The 14,711-nt window shown below is 41.9% G+C and overlaps 1 protein-coding gene across 1 annotated transcript in view; it reads left to right on the top strand.

Moving 5' to 3' along the window:
• Positions 1-14,711, top strand: part of LOC111141714 (p21 (RAC1) activated kinase 5) — a 284,924-nt gene that overhangs the window by 172,593 nt on the left and 97,620 nt on the right. The window contains exon 3 of the mRNA XM_022494496.1: positions 10,670-10,882. Coding sequence (XP_022350204.1) covers positions 10,679-10,882 — 204 coding nt within the window. The 5' untranslated portion in view covers positions 10,670-10,678. The remainder of the gene's footprint in view (positions 1-10,669; positions 10,883-14,711) is intronic.

The raw sequence follows: 14,711 nt of genomic DNA, 5'->3' as shown, positions 1-14,711 counted from the left end.
AATGGGGACCAGATACAAGAATCATCTTTGTACCGACCCAACATGTCCTGAAGTTTTTCTGGAGGGGGAAGCCCCTGCCAGAACATAGTGACTGGCCCATGGGTGATGTCCAGGAGACACTGTAAGAAAAGAATCTGAGGAAGGGAAAGTATGTCATTTATGTCTTTTTAGATGCTGTAATAATTTGTCTGAGAGAATAAGTTTATTTTTAGATTGACCCCATCCCAAGTTTGTTTTTATTTTCCTCTGAATCACAAATGTGAGATCCATGTTATATTTTACCTAAAAACAACATGACTAAAAGCCTGATCCTGAGGCTCCGACAGAGGTGTGTCTGAGCAATGGCATCTCAACAGGGAGATAGATTGGTGCCAACCCCTCTGCAGTACAGCTTCTCAAACAGCCGTCTTTCTTCTGCCAGTGACAGGCTAGTCATTAAACCGAAATTGTCGGAACCTGGCTAGGTATTTCTGAAGTCCTTAAGTACCCATTATTACATTTACCAAGCTCTTCAATACAGCGTTGAGGCTAAGAAAAGAAAATCCTCTTCATGAGGGAACCAGCAAGGAAAGAATCACTTTTGAGATGTACATTAAAGGCACCATACTTAATTCTGTGGTCTTTAAGGAGCCAACTGTCTGTCTAGCTCAAAACCTTAAGAGTTGGGGCGCCTGGGTGGCTCAGTGGGTTAAAGCCTCTGCCTTTGGCTCGGGTCATGATCCCAGTGTCCTGGGATTGAGCCCCGCATCAAGCCCCGCATCGGGCTCTCTGCTCAGCGGGGAGCCTGTTTCCTCCTCTCTCTCTGCCTACCTCTCTGCCTACTTGTGATCTCTGTCTGTCAAATAAATAAATAAAATCTTAAAAAAAAAAAAAAAACCTTAAGAGTTCAGTCATTCCACTGAATTCTCACTTCAGCTGTAGGGCTTGGAAGCATACCTCCAAGCAGCTGGCAGTGCCAAAGGTTAGACCAATACCGTTTTGATGGTGAGGGGAGATGCGAATGGAAGATTATCTAATAGATTGGCTCCCACTCTGCTCATCTTGTCCCTACCCTATCCCCTCTCCACCGTGACCCTTCTCTGCTAACTACTTTCCCAGGTCAAAGCTCCTGGAACATATTCATACTATAATCTATTATTTTTTATATTTATTTATCTTTGTTGTAAAGTATGTAACATAAAATTCACCCTTTTAGCCATTTTTAAGTATCCAGCTCAGTAGCATTAAGTCTATGCACATTCTTGGTCAACCATTGCCTCTCTCCATCTATAGAACCTTTCCATCTGCCCAAACTAAAACTGTATGCCATTTTACAGTAAGTCCTCCCAGCCCCTGGCAACCTCCATTCTACTTTCTGCCCCCATGAATTTAACTACTTTAGGTACTTGAGGTAAGTGGAATCCTACAGTATTCGAACCTATGTATCTGGCTTATTTTATTAGCATGTCTTCAAGATTCGTCCACGTTATATCATGTGTCTCAAGTATCTTCAATAATTCTGAATACTCTAGAAAAGCGTTAACTAGTGAACTAGTATCCTCTGGCCCAAAGTCCATTCAAAACCCTTACAAGCATGCCAGCATTTTGGAAAGTACAGATGCTTCCCATTCATATTCCCATTCCCAATATTCTTACTGAATATTCAAGCTCTACAAATTAATAAAGAATGGCAAAAACTGTAAAAAATATAAAATTGCCATGGTGATTTTAATAGCTTCTGCCATTCTTTATTAAATTGTAGAGCTTGAAAATATATAATATATGTACATATATATATACATTTTTCAAATATATTTCAAAAAATATATATTTTCAAGCTGTACAAACATATATGTAACTAGTTAAACTTTGAGCAAGAAAGTTGAAAATGGAATTCATGGTCCCAAAACTGACTTTTTGCTCTAAAAAGATTCAGGAGAATCAAGTGTTAGTGGCAATTTTCAGGGCCAGTAAGCGTGTTTGTGTCAGGTAGAGTTTTCAAACCTACCTGTAAGGTCACTTCATTTCCCACCAAAACAAGAATGTTCTTATAAATTCTTGCCTCATGCTGGTGATATTTAATATTATGTGACAACCTAACTGGTGGAAGGGAAGCCCAGATCGCTGGTAAACTCTAAGTGTGTGTGTAAGGCTGTTTCTGGAAGAAATTAGCATTTGAATTGGCAAACTGAATATAGCAGATGACCCTCCCCAAGGTGGGTGGGCGCCATCCAATTCCTTGAGGACCCAAACAGAACAAAAAGCAAAAGGAAGAGTGTGAATTCCCTCTGCCTCCACCCCCCACCCCACCCCCTACTTGAGCTGAGACATCCAATCTTCTGCCCTTTGGCCTTGGTGCTACTGGTTCTTATGTTTTCAGATTCAGACTGGGACTTCCATCCTATAAGCCCCTGGTTCTGAAACCTATGGACCCAGATAGAATGACACTAGAGCTTTCTCCAGCTTGTAAACAGCAGATTATGGGACATTTTGGCCAACTTAACCACATTAGCCAATTCCTATAATATATCTCTCCTCTTCTGTACATCTATGTCAATCCTGTTGGTTCTGTTTTTTGGAAGAAGCCTGACCAATACAAGGCATATGCCATGAGCCGCAGGCAGTATGAGCTAAGAGACTTCCTGGAGAGGCAAGAAATGGGGGATACCGGTTTATGTCAGATGTGGCTTCTTTCTATGTCTCCATCTGCTCGTCATCTAAGTGTGCTGTTCAAAAATCAGAGGACAAACTTCTTTCCCAAGCTACACACCACTTTCAGTGAACATGGCCACCACAAAATTAAGCAGGCTTTTCTGGCAAAGCCTTAGCAAGTAATGTAGAACAATAGAAACAAGGGCAAAAGGGCCCAGGATTAGAAATCAACTGGGATTCAAACGCCTTAACAAACACTCCTTCTGTATGAACTGCCACTTCTCAGGCAAGACAGAAATCTGAGTACACTGGAGCCATTTGGAAACCCAAGGTGTCATCTGGGATACTTGTCAAGAACCAGCAACTTCTTCAGTCATTCATGAATTGCTACTCTCCATATTTCAAAATGATGGTTAGGAGCACCTTGTGTACTCTGCTACCCATGTAGATCAGTCTCTTTTTCTGAACATTAACCCAAAGGATGGATTTTTAACATTTTACTTGAGTATATTTGGATACATGTTAATTTTGACAAGTGTGTGTTTTCTGTTGGTTCAAAGATATTTCAGGAGAGAAATATACCACATGTGGTTTACAAAAAAGCTCCAGAACTCTAATGATTGCCTGCCCCTCCCCCCATGATAACTCCAAGTTCTGCTTACCAGAAGCCTCCATGACATTTCTTCAGTTTTGGGCTTTTTTTTTTAAGATTTTATTTTTAAGTCATCTTTATCCCCAACATGGGATTTGAACTCACAGCCCCATGATCCAGTTGTATGCTCTACAGACTGAGCCAGCCAGGTGCCCCTCAGTTTTTTATACGGAGCCAAAGATATATGTATGTAGCTATAACAATTTTAGGTATCTCCATCTCCAGTATTTTCTGCTGTGTAGATAGAATTTAGCTTTATTACATAATCTGCCTCTAACCCTTTCACAGTATAATTTTTTCAACTATTTTTGGTTGTATATGTAAGTGGTCCTTACATTTTGTGATTTTTGTCTTTACTTACTGATGAGCCAGGACTTGCATTATGCTTATCTTTTGTTTCCATTCCAGTGTTGGGTTTTCCCAAAATATCTTGTTGTCTTTCTCTTCTTTTTATAATGGCTTCTTTGTAAATAATCATTTACTTTTGCTTATTACATCTTATAATGTAATGTAAGGTGGCATGCATTTTTATTGTTTATCTCCAAATTCCCTGCTACTTTGTGATGTCACTCTGGGTTTGGGGAGAGTCTCCCAGCCTGTCTATGCACCCCAGGCTAGTTCCAGACACACAGTTATTGGTTTTGCCTAAAATTCACTTTAAATGACAGTAAATTGCATATTGATAATGGAATAGGACCTTGCAATTAGACAGTCAGACATGGCCCTTAAGGGCCAAGTCTTGAAATTAGGTAGACTTGGATTTCTCTCCATTTCAGTCACTGCTAATCTTGGTACCATGGGAAACCCCATGATTTAACCTCCCAAAGTTTCGATCCCTGCCCTTATAAAATAAAAGTAATACCTCACAGAGTTGTGAGAATATAAGAGAATGGCTGTTCCACTTAGGTTAGACAATGTCTGATTCCAGGAAATACTCATTTCATGTTACCTACTATGACTACTGATTTTTCAAAGGGCTTCTTCCAATGCCTCCTTAATTAGTAATTCTAACTATTCCAGAAGCTCAGCAAATCTGGAGTATGCATTGAGAGAGGAGGGCTCCATCTCAGGCAGCCAGGGCCATGGGACAGGCCACATAGTGGAAGTGAGGACCGGTCTGGTATTCAAGGCAGCAAGTGTAGAGCAGCGTGGATGAGCCTGTTCTGAGCACGTGGACTGCTTGGGCTTGTATGCCATTTCAGTACCTTCCTACCTGGGTGAACTTGGGCACTTCTTAACCCCACTGAGACTCCATTTCTTTATCTGTATGGTGAGAATAACAATAGCCCTTACAACATAACTTACCATGAAGAGGATACCTGGGTTTATACAGACAGGACAGCATCTGGCATAGTTAGTCCTATATTAAGTCTATTTTAGCATTTTCTGGTCCCCAGGGAGGTGATGTGTTACCACACCAAGCAACCTGACACCAAGCATCCCAGGTGCCCTTCTCTTGCTCACCAGTCCCTTGAATCTCTGCTCATGTGAGGTACAAGATGCCACATAACGAGGGCTTTGAGCCCGGGCATGTGCTTCAGGCAGCACTCAGCTGGGGCTGAGAGCTGTGATGTTGAAAGCAGCTCCCGGGCTGAGATGACAGGGAAACTGCCAGAGTGTTGCGTTGGAGTCTGGGAGTTTGGATTTCCTTCAGTTTCTTCCACGACTCCGCTTCCAGGCAAGAATACATGCTGGCCAAAACTGTCCATCATAGCAGTGCGGTTTGCTCTGAATTTTGCAAGAAACTTTTGGAAACATGGATTCTGGGGTCTGCTTAGTCTTCCTCTAAGAATGAAACTACACGGTAGCAGAGAAGTCCCACAAAGAAGATATATATAACCCATTGTTTCCCAATTGTAATTCACTAAGGAACTACCCTTCATCCTGCACAGTTTTCATCTTTCAGAGAGCTGGTGTGCTCAGGAACACACTTTGGTTGATGCACAAACTAGCAGATAAGCGTTCACATGTGTGTTTAACAGTGAAACAAAGCAATTAGGAAATAGCAGATATAAAGTCTTGAAATGCCTGATTTAAAAACCTGTAGCAGGGGCGCCTGGGTGGCTCAGTTGGTTAAGATTCTGACTCCCGATTTTGGCCTAGTTCATGATCTCAGGGTCGCAAGATTGAGCCCTATGTCAGGCCCACGCTCAGAGGGGAATCTACTGGAGATTCTCTCTCTTCTTCTGCCCCCATCCTCTCACATAAATAGATCTTTTTAAAAGATAAACACCATTCGCAGAATTTTCTGTGCTGAATGATGGCCACCAGAACGTTCTGGAAATAGGTCTGTTGGAACTCAGGAGCAGTATGAGGAGTTCTGTGCCCTTACTTTATGTGGAGGCTGAGCAGCAAGGGTCTTTATTCCTGTGGGAGGGGTTGTCCTGGCTCCCAGCAGCACTTTGGCCCCTTCTCAGTGACAGAGTCCTGCTCGGTCAGGAAAAAGGGTCTTTCTGGAGAGACATAAGGGGATCCCCAGATTTCCAGAATCTCATAGTTCCCTTATTCGAGCTCACCATCCCCACCCAGGCATATCTCTAGTGGACCAAGTTTCCTAAGAAGGGCAGGGGTAGGGATATGTGGTAAAGAAGGCTAGTGCAGGACAACATTGAATTGTGTAGTAATTAAAAGCATGTGTTGGGAGGTTCTGAGCCTCCAGCTTTGTCATTTCTTAACTTCTCAGATTTTGTTTCCTCCATGGAGATATGACGATAACACCTCCTGTTCAGAGAAGAGTTAACATAGCAGGCCTGAGCATGTCTTAGAAAAGCCGATTTGCAAGATTGGCCCTTGGGTGGCATCTGGGAGCTCGGATTCCAGGAGGGTTCCCACCTTTCCCTGATAAAAATGGTTCACTGTGACTGAACTGTTTATGCTGAACCCCTGCTTTTCTTCTGGAGGCTAAAATTTTGGCATGGGCCATGCAAAGGGTGCCTATGTGACTAATACTGAATAAAATCCTCAGGCACTGAGTCTATAAAAAAGCTTCCTTGGTAGACAGCATTTTTTCATGTATTGTCACAATTCATTGCTAGAGGAATTAATCAGGTCCTGTGTGAGTCCACTGGGAGAGGACCCCTGGAAGCTTACGCCTGGTTTCCCCCAGACTTTGTCCATGTGCCTTTTCCCTTTGCCGATTATGCTTTGCCTACGTTCACTGTAATGAATCACAGCTGGAGTGGAACTGTATGCTAAGTTGCTGTGAGTTCTCCTAGCAGATCGAACCTGACAGTGGTCTGGAAACATTCCCCTCCCGGTCCCACTGCCAACGTAGGGTTATTGTGAGTTTTAAGTGCGAGCGGACGCAATGAACCTTGAGCACTATGCCAGGGACAGACTAAGTGCGGACCTCTCAGAGAGAAGAGACAATTTATCAAGCAGATCTTGGGTTTTAGGAGGGCCTCCTACCTTGTATCTCTCTGCTTCATGGTGTAAAAAACATCAGGATTCTTTCACCTGACTGTGAGATTCCTCATTGCTATCAGAGTAATGGCCATCACTAATGAAATATCTCCGTCCACCATGGAGAGTCTCTCTCTCTATTTAGTCAAGTGTGAGCTTCACAGGAACGTTGCTTGAAAAGGTAGAACTTCTTAATTTTCCTTTCTGGTTTCTTCCTCTGTAACTCTTCAACTCAAACTTACTAGATATGTCTCGCTGTATTTATAACAGTTGTTACAGTTGTATCACAGGGTACAGTGTAGGAAAATTAATTCAGCCACAGATTTTTCTCTCCACAACTGCCTTATTTTAGAACAAGGAACAGTATTCGTTCATTGATATTTTCTTTTTTACATTCTCATTTGAGTGCCATGGCAACCCCTGGGACATTCACAGTCAGGAAGGGAAGAGTAAAACATTTCTATTCTGGTTCTAAAAATATTTGACCTAGCATTTTCAGTGCTTGTTCATGTGTGAATTCATGTAACAAAACAAAACAAAACCAAAAACCCCACTTCATCTCATGTGATTTTTCTAAGATAATTGCTATCTTGTTTTTTAAAAATGGCCATAAAGTTTATTAAAACATCAGGTGGACTCAGCCAACAGATGACCAAATTATATTTTCAAATTATTTTTGTTTTCACTAAATAACACTGAAAGATGGTATGTAGACTCACTTACTTACTTGGCATAATATCCTGGCCATATTATAGGCCCATATCCAACCAGAGAGTAGTATCACAATTAAGATTCCTCTGAGTTGATAGAATTATATAGCAGCTAATGTAGTGACCCAGATTGAACATTATTACTTGTGACTTTGAAGCAGCTAAAGTAGAAGAAGAAAAATGATGGGCATCTGAAGATACAAGATATGGGATGATAAGCAAGTCTTTGCTCTTAGCATTTCTGTGCCAAAATGTAATGTCCACTATGTAATGACATAAAGCAACAGACATTTAGTGTGTCCTGATTCTGTAGACCAGCACTTTGGACCTAGCTCACCTGCATGGTGGTTCTGCTGGTTTTGACTGGGCTCACCTGATCAGCTATGTGGCTCTACTACCTGGACCGATTGCTGGTTTGGCTGATGGGTGGCTAGACCAAAGTGTGTCATCCTCAGCAGGATGGACTGGCCTTGTTCCCAAGCTGGCTGCTGGTTCCAAGAGCAGCAGGTGGGCAAGCCCCAATGTGCAAGATCATTTCATGCTTGTGTCATGGTTTCTTTTGTCCCGTTGGCCACAGCTAATTACATATCCAGGCCCAGAGTCGTGTGGGAGAGACCCACCCAGGGGCATGGACACTGGGAGGCATGAAACATTGGGAGGCCATTCCAGGGGTCCTCAACCACAGCTGGATTCCTTTAGTTCTTTACATTTTTGGCTTGGGGTGTCCTCAAATGTTTAAAATCAGCTGACTTATATTTATTAATCCACTTTTGTAGGGTACTTAAAGAGTTTTTAAAAATTATGTTATGCTCTCCAAAAGACACAACACATCAAGGTGTTTTGAGCCTTTATCTTTCATTGATTTTTCTTAATCACTTGATGCATTTTCCAAATTAGTCCAAAGTAACAACCAGGATGGATGGGGAAATGGGTTTTGATAGAGTCTGGAGGAGTTAAAGCTGTGAGGAATCTGGTCAAGAGAATACATATCCATCCAGTGTTGTGGTCTAAATATGTCCCTCCAAAACGCATATGTTGAACTCCTAATCTTCAAAGAGATAGCGTTAGGAAGTAGGGCCTTTGGGAGATGACCAGCTCATGAGGGTTGAATCTCGTGAATGGAATTAGTGCCTTTATTAGAAGAGGCCAGCGAGAGTTCCCTCTTCCCTTCCAACATGGTCCTAGGGAAAAGACAGCCATCTGGGATGTAGGTTCTCACTAGAAACCAAATCTGCCAGAGCCTTGATCTTAGATTCCGAACTCCAGACCCATGAGAAAGAACCAGCTATTGTTTAAAAAACCTCCCAGTTTGGGGTATTTTCTATTGCAGCTCAACAGACCTAGTAGATATCGGTAGAGGATGGAACGGGACTGTGAGAAAGCTTGAAGGCAGCAGGAAGACCCTGTTTGCCAAGCAGGGTAACTGGTTATAAGAAGAAACAAATTTGAATGGAAGATGAAGGCAAGGGAGAGAGAGGGTGGGGAAGAGGGGAAGAGCAGGGGAAGATGCTAACATCCGTGGAGCTCTTACCCTAGGTGCTAGTCATGAATAAATGTACCGTGCTTGTTATTTTAGTCCATCAGCAAATATTTGTTGAGTCCTTCTGTATGGCAGGCACTGGCACATCATAATGAACAAGCTAACAGTATCCCTTCTCTGGTGGATCTTCTATTCTAGTAGGGAAAACAGGCACCAGGCACACCATTATCCCTAATTAATTGACAGCAAGTGGATGTAGGCTGTGAAGAATAGGTACATGGAGCTGTATGAGTATATAAGCTGCTTATTTAAGCCTAAGTGCTGGGATAAGGCTTCCCCAACAAAGCTACAGTGAAACCAAACCATCTCCCTTTATATAAAGCCGGGTTTTCAGGATTCCCCAAACGATCATGATTGTCCTATTCACAATAAACTAAGAGATGGAAAAGCAGTTACACCCAAGATCCTAGTGGGTAGGTGAACCAGCCTGGGATTCAAACCCAGGATGTCTTAGATGTTTTCAGTACCATTAAGCACACAGTGACTATTTTACAGGTATCCTGAAGGTATCCTGGTCACAGAATATGTTTCAATTAGGTAAACTACATTGTTTCAAATAGACAAAATACACTGTGCAATGTTCTAAACATAATATCCACTGAAAAGTGGTCTTCCTCCCTGCCTTGTCCCTGAGGCTCTCTTCTCTCCTTCTCTGCAGGCAATGCCACTCAGGTTTCTTGCATATTTGTTCAGAGATCTATTTAATATTTGCAGCACTTAACTTTGTGCCGGGTACCTTTCAGAGTGTTTTACAAATGTTCGCTTGTTTCAGCCTCATAATAATTGTATATGGTGAATGTGATTTTTTTTAACATATAACATATTACTTGTTTCAGGGGTACAGGTCTGTGAATCATCAGTCTTACACAATTCGCAGCACTCACCATATCACATACCCTCCCCAATGTTCAGCACCCAGCCACCCTATCCCACCCCCCAGCAACCCTCAGTTTGTTCCATGAGATTAAGAGTCTCTTATGGTTTGTCTCCCTCCCAGTCCCATCTCGTTTCATTTTTTTCCTTCCCTACTCCCCGTGACCCCCCGCCCTGCCTCTGAAATCCCTCATATCAGAGATCATATAATTGTCTTTCTCTGATTGACTTAATGGTGATTGTGATTATTAACCCCATTTTTCATCTATACCCCTGTTTGTTCAAAAGTGTTCAGATATTAAGTGCACGCCAAACTTTGAGATGCTTCTCCCTGTGTACGTGTCAGCTTTTGCTTTGCTAATACCACATAACAAGGCTGGAATCTTAGTGGCATAATTATAAACATTGCTTTCTTACCCCCGAGTCCCCTGTGACTCATCTGCGCCTGGATCCAGACTGGAGGTTGGATTTGGGTCGGTTTCACGCATCTCTCCTTCCAGGATCCAGGCTGAGGGAATATGCACAAGAAACAGGTCTTCTTGCCAGATGGCAAAAGCACAAGGAGGAAAGTGGAGATAAACAGTGCCTTCAAAACCCTCCACCCTGGGCTGCGCAGCAGTCCCATGGCCAAATCCAAGATCAGTGGGACAGGGAACTATGTTCCACATGGCAAGGGCAAGGAGAAAACAGATTAGGAACGAAATACCTCCTCTATGCACCCTGAAAATCCAACTTTTGTCTTTTGCAGCTGAGACAGAGAGGAATCATTGAAAAGCTAGAACTGCAATGGAATCATTTTTCCTGTCGTCTTATGCCAGCGAGATCTAACCAGAGATCTCTTGTTCTGTTTGCATTTCCCAGGTTTGCATCATGTTTGGAAAGAAAAAGAAAAAGATTGAAATATCTGGTCCCTCCAACTTTGAACACAGGGTGCACACCGGGTTTGATCCACAAGAACAGAAGTTCACGGGCCTCCCCCAGCAGTGGCACAGCCTCTTAGCGGACACGGCCAACAGGCCGAAGCCCATGGTGGACCCTTCCTGCATCACACCCATCCAGCTGGCGCCCATGAAGGTATGGTGGGGATTCTCTTTTAGTCGGCTCAAGAGGCATGTTCTCATTTGAAGCAGGGCACCATCTTTACAGGCAAGCTAGAAAAGTGCCTAAATCATGCACTTGTTTTTAAAGCTCCACTGATGATCCGTACTTACTCTCCAATGAGTATAATGTTCCCCACTTATTGTCAATTGCAGCACATGAAAAGGAACCTCAGCTTTCAGATGTGAGATTTTTTTTTTTTAAATCAAACACATAAAACACATAAAATGCAATCACAAAATAGAGAAGCCCTATTTCTACTTTAAAATGGTGTTTGCTAGTCTTCATACCGAAGAATATTATTGAGCCCCTCTGGTAAGTGTTGGCAGTAACTTCTGATTAAATAGGCAACCTTTAGGTGTTTTGCATTTGCCCTCAGAATGTTTAAACTTATTTATAAAACTTAATACTAACAGATTTTCAACAATAATGATTCGTATGTATGTATATACATGCACATATACCTACATACCCAAAATAGTGTGCGCGTTTTATATGTAATCATGTTTAAATACATATATATTCATATTTGTCTTCATGGTCTATCTATTTCAAATAAAAATGAGTCACTTGAGTCTTAGGATATAATTTACCTTAAAGAAAGGGCTAGTAGATTTTTGGTAAGGGATGTTCATGAGAGTAACTGCATTAAAGCAGAAATTAGTTCCAATAAATTTATTAGTATTAGTATTCGTTATTATGTTATGCTAGTCACCATACAGTATGTCATTAGTTTTTAATGTACTGTTCCATGATTCATTGTTTACATATAACACCCATCACTGGGAATTTCAGGTATGTCAAGTGAGTATAGAGAAAATCCAGTCATTGCTGTTTCTTTTTTTTTTTTTTTAAAGATTTTATTTATTTATTTGACTGAGATCACAAGTAGGCAGAGAGGCAGGCAGAGAGAGAGGAGGAAGCAGGCTCCCTGCTGAGCAGAGAGCCCAACACGGGGCTTGATCCCAAGACCCTGGGATCATGACCTGAGCCGAAGACAGAGGCTTTAACCCACTGAGTCACCCAGGCGCCCCTCTTTGCTGTTTCTTTATGAGTCTCAGAATGGTATGAATTCTGTAGACCACCAACCAATTGCCCAAAAGCTATCTATGGGGGTTAAATGTCATTGAAGTTTATTGTCCTGTTATTTAAGAGATTAGATTCTATTCTATGTCTCTTGCTCATGACATTAGCAGACATCTGAGCTATAAATACCTTCTGAGTAAACTTGAATATTGAACACATTGTGTTTAAGTATTTAGGCAAAACAGGAATCGTTGTGTTTTTAGAGGATGCAAAGAAAGAAGCCTACCTGGTGAGTTACTGGAAATTTTTAGATCACCGGGGCTGAGTAAATTAGCACTGTGATTCCATCATTCAAGCATAGTCTTTGTCATTCTCTTTTGGCATTTTTTTGTTTTGTTTTCTGTTCTGTTATTGAAATGGGTGGGTCTGTTCAACCCAAAGATAAATACAGAGTCTTCTAATCGTGCATTTTGTCAGTTTGATTTTCTGATAAGATTTTGAAATTTTTCAGGAAGCTAAAGTGTAAAATACTCGAAAGATGGATATTTGAGAAGATACATCTTTAGGGACAAAAAGGGTAATGATATTTAATGGAAACTGACCAATTAACCGACTCTACTGGTTGATATTAGGCAGTATCCTTTTACTGAATAGGATTTTTTTGTTTGTTTGTTTATATTCAGCGTAACAGTATTCATTGTTTTTGCACCACATCCAGTGCTCCATGCAATCCGTGCCCTCTCCAATGCCCACCACCTGGATCCCCCAACCTCCCATCCCCTGCCCCTTCAAAACCCTCAGATTGTTTTTCAGGGTCCATAGTCTCTCATGGTTCACCTCCCCTTCCAATTTGCCTCAACTCCCTTCTCTTCTCCATCTCCCCTTGTCCTCCATGCTATTTGTTATGCTCCACAAATAAGTGAAACCATATGATAATCGACTCTCTCTGCTTGACTTATTTCACTCAGCATAATCTCTTCCAGTCCTGTCCATGTTGCTATAAAAGTTGGGTATTCATCCTTTCTGATGGAGGCATAATACTCCATAGTGTATATGGACCACATCTTCCTTATCCATTCGTCTGTTGAAGGGCATCTTGGTTCTTTCCACAGTTTGGCGACCGTGGCCATTGCTGCTATGAACATTGGGGTACAGATGGCCCTTCTTTTCACTACATCTGTATCTTTGGGGGAAATACCCAGTAGTGCAATGGCAGGGTCATAGGGAAGTTCTATTTTTAATTTCTTGAGGAATCTCCACAGTGTTCTCCAAAGTGGCTGCACCAACTTGCATTCCCACCAACAGTGTAAGAGGGTTCCCCTTTCTCCACATCCTCTCCAACACATGTTGTTTCCTGTCTTGCTAGTTTTGGCCATTCTAACTGGTGTAAGGTGGTATCTCAATGTGGTTTTAATTTGAATCTCCCTGATGGCTAGTGATGATGAACATTTTTTCATGTGTCTGATAGCCATTTGTATGTCTTCATTGGAGAAGTGTCTGTTCATATCTTCTGCCCATTTTTTTATCTGATTGTCTGTTTTGTGTGTGTTGAGTTTCAGGAGTTCTTTATAGATCCTGGATATCAACCTTTTGTCTGTACTGTCATTTGCAAATATCTTCTCCCATTCCATGGGTTGCCTCTTTGTTTTTTTGACTGTTTCCTTTGCTGTGCAGAAGCTTTTGATCTTGATGAAGTCCCAAAAGTTCATCTTCGCTTTTGTTTCCTTTGCCTTTGGAGACATATCTTTAAAGAAGTTGCTGTGGCTAATATCGAAGAGGTTACTGCCTATGTTCTCCTCTAGGATTCTGATGGATTCCTGTCTCACGTTTTCTCCCTAAGGGAAGGCTAATGCTTCAGAATGACTAAATAATTGGGGGGGGGGCCATATCTGATACAAAATTGGGATTAGAAAGAATTTGCTTTTTATTTATTTTTATTTTTTCTCATATCCCAAGTTTTTCTAAAACTCAGGCATTGGAATATGCATTGTGCCCAGAAAATTCTCTGCCACTGACCGTCACAGAGAAGGTAAAATGCCCAAGTGAAATAGAGTTATTGAGTGTGGTTATCAGATGATGAGGAACATTCTAGAAGGAGGCAGTCTTAGTATAACATCCTAGCTAAAGGCCCAGGATGTGTGCTGTCTTACTAGAGAGCATCGTTTATTCACTGTGGTTTTTTCACTCGTCTGAGTCCTAGCAGGTCCTGGCTGGTGGTAGAGGAGGACACTCCTATCTCAGTGATAATCCACCGTTCTTGGTGGATGGTGGACTTAACAAGACTTCTAGTTCATTTCTTCCGTCTCTTAGGTGGGCTGGCCCATATCCTCTCTGACAGAATTTGTCAGCCCCACGGAGAGTCGGAGCAAGGTTTCCTACCTGCCGAGCTCCTGAGCCCCAGGATTCTCTTAATCATGGTAGGGGCCTTCTTGCCCTGATGCCCTATGAGTGAGCCTCCAGTCTATATGAAGTGAAAATATTTGTTAGAGACACTTACATGCAAACCACAAGATGACTGGAAAATACATCTCTAGTGTAGACCCAGGCCTGAATTTTGCAAATGGGACTCCAGGCACAATTTTGCCTGTGAGAAAGAAAGTAAATACAGATGGGGAGTGACAAAACAGTATTCAGCTAGGCTGGATTTTCCCCAGAAGAAGTAAAGTTAATCAAATGCTTTCAACTGAAGGATGCCCAATAAATCCATACTTGATACTCTCCTCCTGATCCTCAGTGCAGTTAATGCTATTGGGCAGTACTGGTGGTCCGAGGGAGTCCT

This window comes from Enhydra lutris, unplaced genomic scaffold, assembly GCF_002288905.1.
Source record: "Enhydra lutris kenyoni isolate GAN:26980312 unplaced genomic scaffold, ASM228890v2 scaffoldscaffold6, whole genome shotgun sequence".
Classification (NCBI taxonomy): Eukaryota; Metazoa; Chordata; class Mammalia; order Carnivora; family Mustelidae; genus Enhydra; species Enhydra lutris.
The sequence above is the reverse complement of the archived record's forward strand: the minus strand, read 5'-3'. Positions and strand labels throughout refer to the sequence as shown.